At 36.0% G+C, this 14,844-nt stretch overlaps 1 protein-coding gene across 1 annotated transcript; it reads left to right on the top strand.

The window, feature by feature from the left end:
* Positions 1-4,715: 4,715 nt before the first annotated feature.
* On the top strand, positions 4,716-5,449 carry LOC118241528 (GTPase IMAP family member 2-like). The gene is given in 1 exon segment (XM_081719811.1): positions 4,716-5,449. A coding segment is annotated over 1 exon segment (543 nt). The 3' UTR covers positions 5,259-5,449.
* The last annotated feature ends 9,395 nt before the right edge of the window (positions 5,450-14,844 follow it).

The following is a 14,844-nucleotide window of genomic DNA, read 5'->3' on the forward strand; positions in this document are numbered from 1 at the left end:
CTCATGGAACAGACAGTCCACTGTGATCATGTTCTCCCTGGATACCCATCTGCTGCTGTCTGGCACAGTGCAGTCTGGGTCAAATGTGTGATGGAGCACCACCAAAACTGTAGGTTTTGAGTCTATATTAAAGAATGAAGGACAGAAGTTGTGATAGCATAAGAATGTCAAATAACAACATGATAACATAATAAATATAGTATGCATTTCATTCATGATTATATATAAAGGCTCCAGAATCATTACAGAATGTTACCTGATATGCCATTAAGTTCGTGCAGAGCTGCTTCTATGTCAGTTCCAGTTCGTGAAACCACAGAGTAGACAACCAGAATGAAATCAAATTCCTCCTTTCTTGACACCTTCATTAGAGCTGGTATTTGTTCATGGAGCTTTGCTGTGAAATCTTTATGGGCATTTAGGGTCTGTCCACTAAGAATCATTGTATATTTATTTCCTGTAATAAAAAAATATAGTGCATCTTGCAGTGCAAATGAAAATACACAGTATAAATGAATGTTTTTCCTGAGTTTTGCAATTTCCTACTATAAACTTTAGGTTTATAGTAAACCTTGAAAACATGTTTATTATCCATGTGTTTCTCTATTTACACTTATTTATAATCATCATGAAGCACTGTTATTGTTTTTAAATGAAAATGATGATCTAAAAGAAGGACTATCTACCAGGGAGCCTAGAGTTAATCATTTCTGTCTTTAGTCTTTTTGTACTAAATAAAAACTTACCAGTTGTGCCTAACTTCTGACCATGGACCCATGTTTCAGTGATTGCTATGCTCAGGCTGAATGTTTAGAATAAACCAGTATTGTGCAGGGCAAAAATAAAAATAAAGTACATAAAATCCAATCTCACATGCGGCGGCATACGTGGGCTGGTTTATGTTATGTCCATGTTTCTCTCACATTTCGTTTGTGTGTGTCCACGCCTCGCTTATGTGGTGTGTATTAAACATCAGTATTCATACCACCGGTGTGACTAGTGTGACATCGAGAAGAGAGTGAAGCACAAATGCAAACCAAAACGATTCTCATTAATGTTGATACGGTGAACCTGTTCTGTCGTGGAGGTAATTTCTCTCTTCTCCAATTTAGGTTCAGAACAAGTGAAGAACGTAGATGTCATTCAAAAATTCAAAGCACTCAGCAGACAAGGAGAGTCAGAACGAGGGTGATAGAGAAAATTAGAAACTAATCTATTGACACCAACAAGGTATACAACAAAGGAGTTTCCTTGAGAACAACCATCATTATTTACTAATATCTGCTGAACCATCACTTTTCACATACAATTATTTATGATCTAACCTGTGCTTTTTTTTAAATTATGCCCAGGGCCTATATGGGGTCTAGGTCTGTTAGCTTTAATATCTAGGCCTTGGAGCTTTTTACATTATTTAGCTTTAATGTATGTTCAGACATAGTGTCACGTGTCTCAGTCATTCCCCTGAGACAGATAAAAAAAAAAAAAACTCCAAAGAATACAGAAAGCTTTCACTTTCATTCTTAATTTCAAGTGCACCACTGTTCAGCACTCTCTAACCGTATTATTGGCTGTGTTTTTTCAGTACTGAATTATCTTCCTTACCTCTTATCGTCATGATTAGTCCCTCCCAGCTTCTGTGTTCCATTTTCCCTGTCTTGTATATTTCAGTTCTATTCCGTAGTTTCGTTTTCTACACTCCTCGTTTAATTTTCCACACCTGTCCCTCCTTCATGTATGTAAACCCTGTCATGTGCGCTGTGTCTTGGCTGTTCATTGTTATGTTCTTCGTGTTTGATGCATTAGGCTCATTGTTAGGTTGTACTGAATGTTGGTTTGTACGTCGTGTATCTTAGCTCCGAGTTTTCCTAGCATCATTTGTTATAGCCTGATTCCCCTGTTTGCCTTCTTGTACTTTTGTTTTGATCATAGATCCCCGTAAGCTCAGTGTTGGCTCTGTGACTCTGGACTACGACTATGATTCTGGATTTGCCTTTAATAAATCTCTCTCTTCTCCGCACATGCGTTTGCCTCCTTACCACTCAATGTTACACTTATCTTTACAGTCACATTGGTCAAGCATATCGAGCTTCAGTGTAACTTTCAGAAAGCTTCAAGCTATCACTATCACTTTCTACTGCACTTTGTTTGTTCAGGTTACAGTTAAGATTTCACCAGGAACAGTTTTAACCACACAAACGATTTAATTATCAGCACAAGCTTGCATAATCTCGGACCATGGGTGTAACTTTGCTTTAAAAAGTGCTGGGGACAAGAACTTGGCTGCCCCTCATGTTTGCCATTTAAGAAATCAAATCCTCAGCTTAACAGATTCACTGAAGATAAATCAGCACTGGGATCCTGTATCTCCAGTCCAGTTCAGCGCTGCATTTTACAACGCTCTGTAATTTGACTGTAGTTTGTATGCACTGATTCCTGCAAATGATCAAAGGCACCAGCATAACATATAGTTTTAAAAAAGTACTATTATACTCCTCCATTAGGTTTCAAATAAATAAGGCTACAGCAAATATTAAGTTTAACTCTAGTTTAATCCAAAGAAAATGCAGGTAAACAAAGGCAATTTATATCTAACACTTGGTACTGAATTCTATTACACACATGCTTGTGTATGAATGAAAAAAAATGCTTTGGCTAAGGCTTTTACTTATCAGTAATAAGAAAGAGGATTAACTACAACCACACTGACCTAAATAGCTTTTTAAATGTTCACAAAATCCTTGAGTAGAGGTTCTCTGAAATAACACATCCACTGCTGGATGTGACCACTTGTTATGCCACACCATAAACTATATCACATCTGCACAGTGATCACTCCCTGCCTCATGTCCTCATGTCAAAATCCTTGTCTGTGTGAACACTCCCTATGTCTCCCTTGATTAGCATCACCTGTTTGCATATGTTCTACTATTTATCCGGTTATCTCCTGCTGTCAGAGTGTGCATTACTTCTTAGATTGCTCATGTCCGTGACTTCACATTTGCCCTCAACTTCCTTACAGTTGTTGGGTTCTGCTTTTGTCCACCACATACTTGCACACTGCAGTAACAGACTACGCATAACTTTCAATGTGATTATTCCTTTGACATCACCAACCATTTAATACCGTGTCACACATTATGTGTGGCATAACATGGTTACTGTCAAGTTATATGAATCCTATATGTCAATCATGTATTAATATTATTATTGTTGTTAACAACAATACAAACTTTAACATGTCTTTTTTTTTTAAATAATCCATGTTATGCTATCTGACAAAATATTACTTTTGATTTTGAGGCAGATTATATAAGAGTATGTTTTCATAGCAATATGTGAGCATAGGTGAACTGTAAACATTAACAGAATAACTATAATATTATGCAAATTGTACCCTTATTTAAAGGTATTTCAAGACACTTGTATGTCTCTCAGATGTATGGATACATGTAAACATTATCAATTATGGTACCTATGAAGTTTGGGGCAAGAATGTAAGCAAAAATGTACTTTTTATTTCTAACTGATGAGTCATCCTAAGCAGAATTGCTTCTTCTGTAGCTAGCAAAGCTTTTCAAGACATAACTACTTACAAACTATCCATTTCTTTATTCAGTCATTCATTTAATCACCCGTTAACATAGAAACTATTATCTACAAGACACCATAGGAGAATGAAACGTGCATGGAAGTTTTTGGATAAAAAATAAAGGCACAAAAAAGAGTGTAAAAAACAGATGCATATCTTGTAGCTATACTACAAGTTGATTGGTTTCCTCTTTAAAGTTAATAAAATAAAAACATGCATAGATAGAGGATGGATGAACTGACATTGCATGCATCGAAGTACTCCACAATGTGGCTAGCCAGTAAAGGGCTTAAAGATGAAAGAATAATGACATGGCCCCTTTTCTTACCTGGCCTAAACCCTATTAAGAACCTGTGGGCCCTTCTTAAACAGGAGATTTACGTTGAAGGAAAACAGTACAGCTCTTTGAACAGTGTCTAGGAGGATTGTGGTTGCTGCTGCACAAAAAGTTGATCGTCAACAGATTAAAAAACTAACAGACTCCATGAATGGAAGGCTTATGACTGTTATTAAAAAGAGGTGTGACTATATTGGTCACTGATTTTTTTTTTTAAATGTCAGAAATGTTTATTTGTAAATTTTGAGTTGATTCTGAGCTTATTATGGTCACTTTAACAGATGAAAGTAAACAAGTGAGATGAGAATTTCTGTTTTTCATTTAGTTGCACAATAATTCCGCACACTAATAGTTGCCCAATAATTATGCACACATAGATATTCTCCTAAGAAAGCCAAAACCACACTTTTACTTTCTTAAATATTCAGGTTTGAGGTTTATTAAAATTTTAGATTGACTGAGAGCACTGTAGTTGTTCAATAAAAAAAAAGAATCCTCAAAAATACAACTTGCCTAATAAATGTGCACACACTATTTGGCTACTCATCTGACATAGGTAATAGTTGTACATTAATACTTTTCTCTTGTGATATGTCTCAGGATGTTAGCATAATGGAAGTGCATTTTGTCAAACTACTCTGATATATGGTCCAGTGTTTTAAAACATTACACAGATACACACACACACACACACACACACACACACACACACACACATCTATATATATATATATATATATATATATATATATATATATATATATATATATATATATATATATATATATGCGCATTCAATATTTTTTTTTTGTTCCAGGCTTTGCAGAGTTCATTCTTGCAGCAGAACTCAGGCTGGTGCTGCTGGGGAGGACTGGGTCTGAGAAGAGTGCAGCAGGAAACACCATCCTGGGCAGAGAGGAGAGGAGCCAGGCTGGTCCATCTACAGTGACCCAGCAGAGTGAGAGCAGATAGGGGGAGGTGGCTGGGAGGAAGGTGACTGTGGTGGACACTCCTGACTGGTTCAGCCCTGAACTCTCTCTGGAGGAGGTGAGACAGGACGTGGGACTCTGTGTCCTTCTGTCTGCCCCAGGACCCCACGCCTTCCTCCTAGTCATACCAGTGAAGGAGCCTGCAGGAGAGGAGAGAGGGATGCTGGAGAAAATGGAGGAGATTTTTGGAGAGAGGTGTTGGAGAAACACCATGATCCTTTTCACTGTTAATGATGAACAACAAAAGAAAGACATACAAAAGTTTGTTGAATCAGGAAACCAAGAGCTCCACAGACTTGTAGAGAAATGTGGGAACAGGCTTTCACTGTCTCAACATTAAGGAGAGTCGGGATAGGGTCTCAGGTTTTGGAGATGCTGGAGAAGATAGAGAAGATGTTAGAAGGAAACAGGGTTAGAAATGAGGTTTCTGAGGTAATTAATAATATAGAGAGGAAAAGAGAGGAGAGAGATACACGAATAAGAGAAGATAGTCACAAAATGCAGGAAGCCCTAAAAAAAAATGATACATTTATTAAGGAATATGAAAAGGATATATTGGAAATACATGATGTAGAGCAAAAGGAAATCATCAAAATTCTCAAAGACATGTGTGAGATCAAGAAGATTAAGACACGGTATTAAATGAGATCAAGAAGATTATTGGGCAGCAAATTATAGCAATGTATAAGAAAGTAATTGGGATGGAGAGGGACGTAAACTTCATTAAGGTCATGTAACCAGGCAATCAGCATGCCGTATGGCTTTCAGTGGCCAGAAGGCAGGATGAATGTATGAATGGGGGTAAAGACAGAGAGTTGATCAAACTTACGGAATGGTTCTGGAAAGTTTCAGAACAGAGACTCAATTTCAAAAACTGAGAGGTTACGCATTACTGATACACTTTGTAGATGACACTTGTTCAGCTCATCCATACAAAAAAGCAGGAAAATTATGCAGACCAGAAAGGGGTATGTCATAAATATCTGAAAGGCTGTGCTATAGGTACTCACAAAAGATAGAAAAAGAAATGTTCACAATTATTATGTATTATGAATACAAGCTCTGCTGGTATCTATAAATCCAGATTCCAAGTTCAATCCAAGAAATAAATTGAAGTTTACTGTTTTATTTATTTTTATTAATTATTCTATTTTGTATTTTGTCACAGGATGGCCCCTCTTCCCAAACATCTCCCTGTGTGTGTGTGGGGGGGGGGGAGGGGTTGTTAGTATGTGAGTATATGTCTTTTGTTTAAATGTGAATATTGTCAGTGTTTGACCTTGTAATAGCCTAAGCGTTACGTTGTCTTCAGTGTTTATCAATAAACTTTGTTGTGTGTCACACGGCTCATCTGTGCCAAGCCTCCCCGCGTTAAATATTTAATGGTTTTCGGTGTACTTTATGATGTATTCTGTTTTCATATCTAAAGCAGAAAACTTTAGACTCAAAATAAAATGCTAATTAATTAAAATAAAATAAAAGGTTATTCAGCTCAACTATGCTAGGAAATTCCACCTGTAATGATATCCCTCCTGTTGGTAACCTCCGTTATGTGGCTTTGCATTTATGTTATGCCATTATGTTATGCTCTTTATAAAACCTTTGTGTTTTGTGGCGATTTGTCAGTCATTGTGAATGTTACATTGACTTTCTTTTGTTCCTGTTAATGCACTTTTATGTATGGGTTCATTTTTGTTTGTTTCATTAAACTGTTCAGTTAGATACTCACAATTCCTGCACATTCCTGCCTGTAGCACCACTTATATAATAGATATATTAGATATATACTATATATGTAGAAGTTATTCTATGCCATTAACTTGTGCTTATGGGTAGGTTTGTATGATTAAACACTTGACTATTATTATTATTATTATTACAATTATTATTTAATAATTATTTATAATTAATTAAAAGCCAGTGAGTAGGTCTGGGAAAACACCAACAACTTGATTCTGTTCTGCACTAAAAACAAGATCGAACCATCTCTTCATCTCTACAGCTCTGTCTGTGAGCTCAGTTCTAGTCATCAGCATGGTGTCCTTCAGGATCTGCTGGATTGGGAGGGGTATTGACCTGCATCATCCTTGATTTCCCACTAAGTCCCTGCAGATGAGCTCACACCCTGACCGAGGGGTCATCCTCATAGTCAATCATGGTCTGTGGCCTGCTCAGGAGCTTTTGGGGCTGGTACGCATTCTATCAATGTGTAGCAACTTTCCACCCTGTCACACTTGTACCTTCTTAATCAGAATCTCTTTGTGCATTTGGAATTTGTTTTGGTTGCCTGCCTCAATAAAGTATTGTGCGTACTATTGTATACCTCAATGTGTCGCCAACATTCAACTTAATCCCATGTGTACACTCTTAACTGTTACTTTGAATTCAATATATGCATATTTTGACCACTAATAAATTAACTGTATTTTGTTTTTAGATACTCAGACAACAGATTGCTAGATTTAAAAAAAAGTAGAATCATTTATTTTATTAGCACTTTTATTCTTTGCACCTCTTGAAATTAATTTGTGTTCTTAATATACTTTTTTAATACTTTGTCATCACTTAACAACACTGACGTTCCAACATGAGTCAGATAACTTTTCAGTTGTCTTTCTTAGCAGTGTACACAACCCCAATGAATTTTATTAAATGTAACTGTGGTGATAATTAGTGCACCGGTATCAAGTTACTGTTGCAGTAAATTCACCTGTGACTTATTGCATAAAATGTAAAGCACTTGTTACTTTCACTAACATGGGAACTGCATGGTTGCACCAAGATGATGACTTCAGTTCTTCTAAATCATGGCAGAGCAACAAAATGGTTTTGCTCCTCAGTCTATATATGTTTATAACTTCTTTTTCTATATCATTAAGTTAGCATTTTGGAGAAATATTATGTCTTTGGAAATCTTTTGGCCACAATCTTTTGTGAAAAATCTGAAAACAGTCCAAGAAAAGTGAAAAAATCATCTTCTGATATCATGAATGACAAACTTCAAGCTTCACAGCTTGACCTAGTTGAGTCTTTCATGGTAGCACAGTGCTTAAGATACTCAACTTGTAGTCAGAAGATTACCAGTTCAAGCCCCACCACTGCCAAGTTGTGAGTGTTGGACCCCTGAGCAAGGCACTTAACTCACAACTGCATGAATAGGATTCAATTATAATTATTCCCTTCGTAAGGTGTAAGCTCAATGTCTTAATATATAAATACATTTCCTAAGTTTTCCAATCACAAAGGAAGAAGCCATACTAGCTGTTCACAGCCTTAAGTCAGGAAAAACACCAGGGGCAGATGGTCTGGGCTATGAGGTATACAAATCATTCAGGCAATTCTGGAAATTCTAAATTACTCTTAAATTGGTGTATTGCCAGTGTCTCACAAAGAAGCTGACATTACACTGATTTTTACAAAAGGATAAAACCTTGAAGACTATGGCGTATACAGACCAATAGCGCTGTTAAACTGAAACTGTTGTCCAAAACATTGGCCCTTAGATTTGAAAAGGTTTTACAATTAATGAACAGCAGAGAGGTTTTATTAAAGAAAGGAGCACCAGTCATAATATCAGAAGGCTTTTACAGTATTTAGCTGACATTTTTATTTAAAAAATAAAAAATTACAATTATGACTGAACACAGTTCAATCTATCGTGAGTTAAGGGCCTTGCTCAGCTCAGCATGGTGGGGCTTGAACTGGTAACCTTCCTAGTCAAGTACCTTAAATAAATTTGTCGGTAAGCTAAATGGGTGAGAATTTTATCTCAACTTTTTGAATTTTGATAGATCATCCAATCTAGATTGGCTTTTTACTGGGCAGTTTACCATAAGAGAGGTTCAGATGGTACATTTTTAGAGAAGTGTTCTGTTATGAATTGATATTTCCTTTACAACTGAGGAAACATTTTACTATGATGTTATTTTCTGTTGACATTAATGCAATATTAAATCTTTCTCAGTCTTTTACCCACTGGATCTTTCTCAAATCAAATTGAAGGATACCACAATAAATAAACATACACAAAACAAACTAAAATTAAACAATATGGAGAGAGGAAAACTATACAGGAAAATTTTAAGTTCAGTTCTACAAGAGGAAATGGACGTGCAGTCCCAGAGTAACTGAGTTAAGGTTTAGGCACTACAACACTAAAAGTCTTGTCCAGCATGGTGGACAACCTGAACTAAGTGTATATACAGGGGTGTAGTGATATCACAACAATAGAGCAGACAAGGCAATTTAAGACTTCAATTTAGAATGGTGAAATACTTTTAAAATCACTGTTCAAATCACATCCTTACCAGTCATGAGAACAGAAGACTTAAGATTTTTTTCTTCTTCCTCTATTTTCTTTTTATAGCACTCAAATTATTTTTCAATTTCCAAGAAAGCTCTCTTGATTTCTGTGAAAGAAGTGAAAGGTATATACTATATAGACGATCTTGTGCAGGGTACTCTGTATTGATAACTGCTTTTCAAAATATTTTTAATGTCTGACAACTAATTGAGTAATTATCAACAATGGTAGCTATAAACAAGGTCCAAGGCATCACTATTGCCAGCAGGTAAATGTAGAGAATGCTTTCCTGCTCGTAATTGCGTATACCTGTATTATTGTTGGTGTTGTTATACACACAATTGCCACATACAACTCTATTTCAGCTTAGTTTTATTATGTTATTTATTTTTGAAGTTCTTACCATCAATATGCAATATTTGTTTGCTTTCAGACGTTTTCAACTCCATCTGGCTTTGAAATATAAAACTTTGCTATTGACAAAGTGGATTTTTAAATATTATTCTGCGAGATCATGTTGAATATGTTTTAAAAATCTTCATTTTTACACCTCCTGTTTTAAAATTTATTTTTATTTTTCAAGGTTTTAATCCTATTTTGAATATTTCCTTTTTAACTACCTTCAATCAATTGTTACTAGTGAAGTTTAATAGAGGTTTACAATGTTTACAAAAACAATACCACACACTCTTTAGTACATTGGTCATTCGAACTACATTTGCTAATTTTGATGATTTATATTACAGAGGTAACAATATATCAGTATTTTGAAATAAATACTGCACCCACATCCTAATTAGTAGAGTTAGAAGATAAATACAAAAAGTAAAAATTTAAATCAAAAGGAGATGAGGATTAAAAATATACCTCACATATCATCCACTTTTTAATATTTGTCATTTTCTTCATAGCATCATTATTCTTACGACACTTCAGCAATCCTTTATCTTCATGGAAGGGACAGTCCACTGTGATTGTGTTCTTTTGTTTCACATGTCTGTAGCTGTCTGGTACTGTTCTCTCTGGGTCAAATGTGTGGCTCTTCTGTTCTCCTCCCAGCTGGCTGATAATCTTGTTCCAGTTGCCTGTAATTCCCTCTGAGCTCAGACAGTCTCTGATTCAGTGTGAAGAGCTCTTGGTCCATCCTCTCTAGCGTCACAAGGAATTGTTTCTGCACTTTTGATTGGAGAACCCAAACTATATGACAAAGCTCTGGCATAGCAATTTGCTCAAAGCTCCTCTCTGCCTCCATCCAGAACTTTCCATACCTCTTCCTGATCTCCTCCTTCATATATATATATATATATATATATATATATATATATATATATATATATATATTATATATATATATATATATATATAATATTTATATTTGTTATATGTTGTTTTTGTTTTTCACTAAAATCCCTGCATAGAGTGTGTCTCCATGTTTCTTTTTTTTTTCGGCGCACTTTTTTGTCCTACAATTTCAGCTCACAACAGGTATATGTCATAGGGACGTAACAAAAAAAGTGTATATATGTATATGAATGTTCTACTACTATTGTATAGTATATGTTAATTGTACAGTGTACCACTGTTGCACTGATATTGTCTATAGTCCCAGTAATCCTCCACATTGTATACCTGCTGCTATTTCACACTATTACTTTCATTACACTACTTACCATTAGCCAGTGTATATCACTAGTGGATGGGGTGGCACTTGGGCAATTGTAATATAGTATATAATATAGTTATGGTCCCCATAGATTTTATTTTTACCGTATTTTATTGTATTTCTACTTTTAACTCTAATTATTTCCACCATGGGGATCAATAAAGGGAATTTTATCTTAATTACCATGTCTTTTTTTTCTTTTTTTTTTAAATAAACTGCAATCACTTAAAAAAAAAAAAAGTATTAATAATGCCAATTTTGCAAAGCCTGAAATGTATTATTTCTGGTCTAGATAATGTCATACACACCAGTGAGCAGAACAGAATCTTTCATTTTCATTCTCTCATCCTGAATCCATTCTCAAACGTGCTTAACAAAGAAACAATGCTGACCTCTCATTTATCTTATTTCTCATGTATCACAATAAAAAGCATAAAATGATACCTGTATTTTCTGTTCCTGACCTTCACAGAAAACGTGATGCCGAGAATACTGTTGCTATTTTAACTGTTTCGGTTAAACCAATAAACCATGGTTCTCAACCAGTAAATAAAGGCACATTTAAATCTTTAAGCTAAAATGTTAAGCTGTAACGCTGGCCCGAGTGCCACAGGGTGCGGAACAGGATGCATATACCCCCTCGACGCTTAGAGACATTTAATACCATAGAACATACAAGACAACGCTGGCACTAACACAAAACACAAATGGTTAACATTAATAACGCTGACGTTATTCTCACACAAAAGAACAACAGTGAACATGAACACACATAAACGGTTTTACACAACGTGTCACTTACTTATGCATTCTCTTTGTGCCCTTTTGGAGTCAGGCCCCAACATCTTTATTTAGTATTAACATTACTTAGACCAAAATTAACATGTTACTTGACTTGAGTAGCATTAACATTTGTCTTGTACTACAAAAGGAGAAGAGGTAAGCATTACATAGTGCCCCTTGGGTAATGTAGTTTGTATAAGGTCATTATGAATCCCCCTGAATCTGATATGGCAGAAAAGCGATCAGGGAGCTCTTGGGAAGAGCCGATACGCAAGAAAATGCATAATGCATACTGATGAGTACCACCCCACTTCAAGCAGTGTTCAGGACATTTCTAAATGGTATTTCAGTAGTTATTGAAAGGGACAAATTATTAATGTATTATAACATAGTAATGTATCCTTAATACATTTCATAAAATCTGGGCTAAAGTGCACAGGTAGAGGTGGCTGCCCTAAGAGCAAGCCAGGTTCATGCCCAAACAAGCTGAACACGTGGTTCAATTCATTAATACTACTTACTCTGCATTACTACTGTCAGTTATTCTGTTTTTGTCTCCATTGGTGACCTGACACAGGTAATCTCCTGTATCTGACTCTCTGCAGTCTCTCAGCTGTAAGGAGACATTTCCTCTCTGCAGCTCCTGAGTGAACAGACTCACTCTTCCCTCATATCTCCTCTGTCACCTTCCCGTTCTTATAGAGGCAAACACAGCCTGTCTCCGTAAACCACTTGATATCCAGGGCAACAGGACTACTTTCAGGAGACAGGTGACAGCGCACTCTGACTCTAGAGCCAATTGACTCAACTTCATCACACGGAATGTTACATTTAAATTTATTTATTTAAATAAATTTTTGTAGTGAGAAAAAACACACAAAGACATGACACAAAAATATTACTGCACTTGTAATTAAATCTTTCTAATCCGAAGCCTAAACCTAATTTTAATCTGATTCGAGGCCTAACCTGTACCTATTCTAAGGCTACCTCAGTGGCAAATTCTAACTTCAACTATCATACACGAGTGCATTATCAATCACTGGCTTCATACACACTCAATTATAACTATGTACACAGAAGATTGTGTGCTTGTACTGTGCTCCAAGCTTCACACAAACCATATGAAAAGCACCACATAAAATCATTACCATAATGATAATTCAAAGGCCATTACCTTGGCTTGTGACTGCTATTTTTCTAAAGCATTTTCAAACAAAGTTCTGAATGGAGAATGGGGATAGAGAGATAGAGAGAGATAGAGAGGGAGAGAGAGAGAGAGAGAAAGAAGGGAAGAACATGATTATTGAATACAGTACACCAATATTATTTTCTGAAGTTGCTGTTGTCCCAGTTTTGTAAAGAGCTCATGTTACTGTTAATCTCACAGTCCAAAAGCTCACTCTTGCACTCCAAAACCTGTCTGTGATTAGCACACACTTGTCACCTGGAAAACATGGGTTCAAAGCTGGGAGTGGTCTTTACCCTCTGCCTTTACTACACACCTCAAAAGCGTTATGTGCTGTTCTGGAGTTCTTCATATTTCCACTAAATATAAACATTTGCATGTGTAAATAAATCCACTTGCACTAATTACTGCACCCTGACATATAAAGAATCCATGATATTTTTGGATTTCAACAGACTGATTCTGCTGAGCTAATGAGCTCATTAATATTACTGCGATTAATTAAAAACTGTTTATATAAACGTAATATAATATAAGGGCCAGTGCTGGGGGTAGGACTGTCCTATGAACGCTCCTTCTTAGTAGCTTTTTGGTCATAAATGTTAATGTGTAATGAGTTCAGTTCCATCCTCTTTAAACACTCAAAGTTCAACCTAATGTGTTTACTGCCATAAAAATGATCTACCACTAAGTGTAATGTATGCTAACTTGGTTAGCATTTTCTGTGGTAGCTAATATGTCAAAAAGCTTATGTAATATGATGAACTTATTATTAATATATAACAGATTATTAAAATAGGAGCTACTTAAATATTTGAAAACAAAGATGAATTAATTTTCAATGAACAAAGGTGAACAAAGGTTAATTAGCAATTCAGATGGGACATGCATTCATAAGGAAAATAATACTCTTAAACATACATGATCTGCACATTGTAACATCGTTCTGGAAGTAACTAAAAGACTTTTACTTTCACTGGTTGTCTTTGAGTATCATTCTGGGAGCATCAAGATTTGTTCCTCTCCCCTTGTCTCTGCAGTGTAACATGGCACATGCTTAAACAACATTTTGAACCTAAGACACTAATTTTCTCTGAGACAACGGAATAAAATAACCTATAGCGATATACATTTATGTTACTGGTCTCCAGGAAAGTGCAGCAGGTGTTCATTTGTTTTGTTTTCATGGTGTGTGCATATGCTGGAAGACTCTGTCAGTACCTCTAATATGGCTGCTGTGTGATGTTATTCAGAGTATTTGTGCTATAGTGAAAGAAACATCTTTATGTGGTGTGTTACAGGTGAATTAAAATACATAACCTTCTCATGTACCAGAGCACATTTCACCACGAGTTAATCTCAGACCAGTCAAACCTGTCTGAAAAAGGAAGGACCAAAGACAAATAGACACAAGGGCTACTGAAGTAAAAATGTGTGGGTAGATGAAGAAAAGGACGGTGAATGTGAATCGATATTGGTAGACCAGATAAAAAACGAACCACCACATTTCCAGGTAATAAATAACAATAATAATTAATGCTTTTGTCTTTTTTTGGTTTGAAGGGAATCATATGGAGGGGCAGATGATCTTGACAAAATGACTGAAAGAAAGCTACAAAAAGCTCTCTTTCTCCATCACACATTAGGGTACATATGAGTCATTTTCTAGCTAGCTGTTACGAACCCCAGGAACAAACCTCAGCCCCACACAGCCACACCCACTCACACACACCCTCCATCTGACTCACTGGAATTCTAGCAAACACCTGATTCCCATCCCCCTCATTACCACCTCCCTTTATAAACTACCCTTCCCCGTGTACACGTCGTGAAGTATTGTTTAACCTATGTGGTGTACCAAGCGTTTCCTTATTTACATTTATATTTATGGCATTTAGCAGACGATCTTATCCAGAGCGACTTACAAAAGTGCTTTGTCATTTACCCATAGAATATCCTAGTACAGTACAGTAGGATAGAATCAAACA

This window comes from Electrophorus electricus, chromosome 8, assembly GCF_041902795.1.
Source record: "Electrophorus electricus isolate QZ-2024a chromosome 8, ASM4190279v1, whole genome shotgun sequence".
Lineage (NCBI taxonomy): Eukaryota > Metazoa > Chordata > Actinopteri > Gymnotiformes > Gymnotidae > Electrophorus > Electrophorus electricus.